At 49.0% G+C, this 1,862-nt stretch overlaps 1 protein-coding gene across 2 annotated transcripts in view; it reads left to right on the top strand.

Moving 5' to 3' along the window:
* The first annotated feature begins 1,114 nt into the window (after positions 1–1,114).
* CNGA3 (cyclic nucleotide gated channel alpha 3) overlaps positions 1,115–1,862 on the top strand; it is a 29,486-nt gene continuing 28,738 nt past the window's right edge. For both annotated transcript variants that reach the window (XM_008594441.1, XM_008594440.1), the window contains exon 1: positions 1,115–1,215. In XM_008594441.1, coding sequence (XP_008592663.1) covers positions 1,115–1,215 — 101 coding nt within the window. The remainder of the gene's footprint in view (positions 1,216–1,862) is intronic.

Raw genomic sequence — 1,862 nt, 5'->3', positions numbered from 1 at the left:
AAATTGGGCTTATTGCTTTAAATGGAAGACTGTTGTTTCACGTGGTGTCTATAAGATTTCCACAGGCATCTCAGACTGGAATCATTCTCTTCCTCAAACCTTCTCCTGTGCCACTATCCTGCCTCAGTGGGTGGGCAGCACCCCACCACCACCACCAGCCAGCTGTCATGGCATCATGCTCAGTATTTCCCTCTTCTCTGCTCCTTATACCCAACCAATGCCACATACTGGCGAGTCTACCCATTTGGCAGTTTTTTCATTGATCCAATTTACTACCACAAAACTAGTTCTGGCAGCTCGTTACTCTCGCCTTTGAGCTGCTTCCTTCATACCCACGCAGGTCCCCTAAATGCATCCTCCCCGGTGCGGCCAGAGTGACCTTTACACATCCGACCACATGGGCTTCAGGGTAAAGCCCAAGTGCTTGGCACAACCTGCAAGACACCGATGTGTCACCTGCCCTGCTGGACTATCAGATCCTTGAGAACAGGCTTTGTCTTGCTTCTCTTTAGATCTCCTGCAATCAGCCAGAAACTCACTGTTACATAAATGAAGTGTTTAAAAATCAAAACAGTTTTTGATCTATTGAGAAAATTATAAAATTTAAAATCATAGCCTTAAACCATGAAACATCAGAGAGGAGTTGGGACCCAGATGAGCTCCTGGTGGCCCTTGAGAAGCTCGTGGAGCTGACGTTGCCAAGCAGAGCCTGCACCTGTGGTGGCTGCTCTGGTGCAGAGCCCTGAGCTCCTTGCACTGACCTTCCTTTGTATATGGAATTAGTTTAGGAGTGAGTCATGGGGCTATTTATAGAAATTGCCGTCTTTCACTGGAGTGGTGTCTTCTGACATCTGACACACTTAAGCCATGTGGCTGCTCAAGAGAGCCTGTACTAGTCCATTTTAGAGAAAGCGTCCTCAGGAATTCATCTTCCAGCTGGAAGCGTTGTCCAGAAATCACGAGACCGGCCAGTCATACCAGCCCTGCTCTCACAAAAGCTTTCTGATATACAACGAGCTGGGTTTGTTGTTCCTTTCCCCGTCCTGATGATGCATCTGCTTTGTGTTCATATTTTAGCAACCACCTTGGGTGCTGCATGTAACAAAGCAAAAAGATGGCCAAGATCAGCACCCAGCACTCCCACCCCACCCTGACCCACCTTGCAGTAAAGACCACGGACAGAGATCTCGATCACATTGAAAATGGCTTCGGCAGGTAAGATGGGCTTTATGCCTGGCACAGGTTATGTCTATAGCAGATCTAGACTGGGGAGGAACATGTCTTGGCAGTGGCCAGCCACAGGTTGGAGGGCGGGTGGTATTTACAGTGCTCCCAACTTCATTTTTCATCTCAATCTTCAAACCCCAGTGAAGTTGTTTTTATTCTTATTTTACAATAAAATAGAAAATGAGGCTCAAAAGTGTACATAATTTCTAGAAGTAAAAAAAAATGAAGACTCAAAAGCAGCAAGACTAAATTTTACTGTAAAAATGTCTCCAGGGGGCCGGCCCGGTGGCGCACTGCTACAGTGCACCGCTTGGGAGCACGGTGGCACTCCTGCCGAGGGTTCGTATCCCACATACAGACCGGCGGCTCACTCGCTGAGCGAGGTGCGGGCGCGACATCAAGGGTTGCAATCCTGTTGCCGGTCCCGGTCCGGTACGGGCGCGACACTGAGGGTTGCGATCCATTGCCGGTCACGAAAAAAGATAAAAAGGAAAAAAAAAAAATGTCTCCAGACCGCCACACTTTCCCATGCACCAGAAATGTACTGGACTCTCATGTGCACCAGCCGCTGCCCTGGGCACTGAGGATGTGGTACAAGTTAGACGCCCTGCCCTCACGTCCAGGGGAAGGTCAGG

The sequence above is a fragment of the Galeopterus variegatus genome, unplaced genomic scaffold, assembly GCF_000696425.1.
Source record: "Galeopterus variegatus unplaced genomic scaffold, G_variegatus-3.0.2 Scaffold10800, whole genome shotgun sequence".
In the NCBI taxonomy this organism is placed as follows: domain Eukaryota; kingdom Metazoa; phylum Chordata; class Mammalia; order Dermoptera; family Cynocephalidae; genus Galeopterus; species Galeopterus variegatus.
This window is presented reverse-complemented; position numbering and strand designations above follow the sequence as displayed.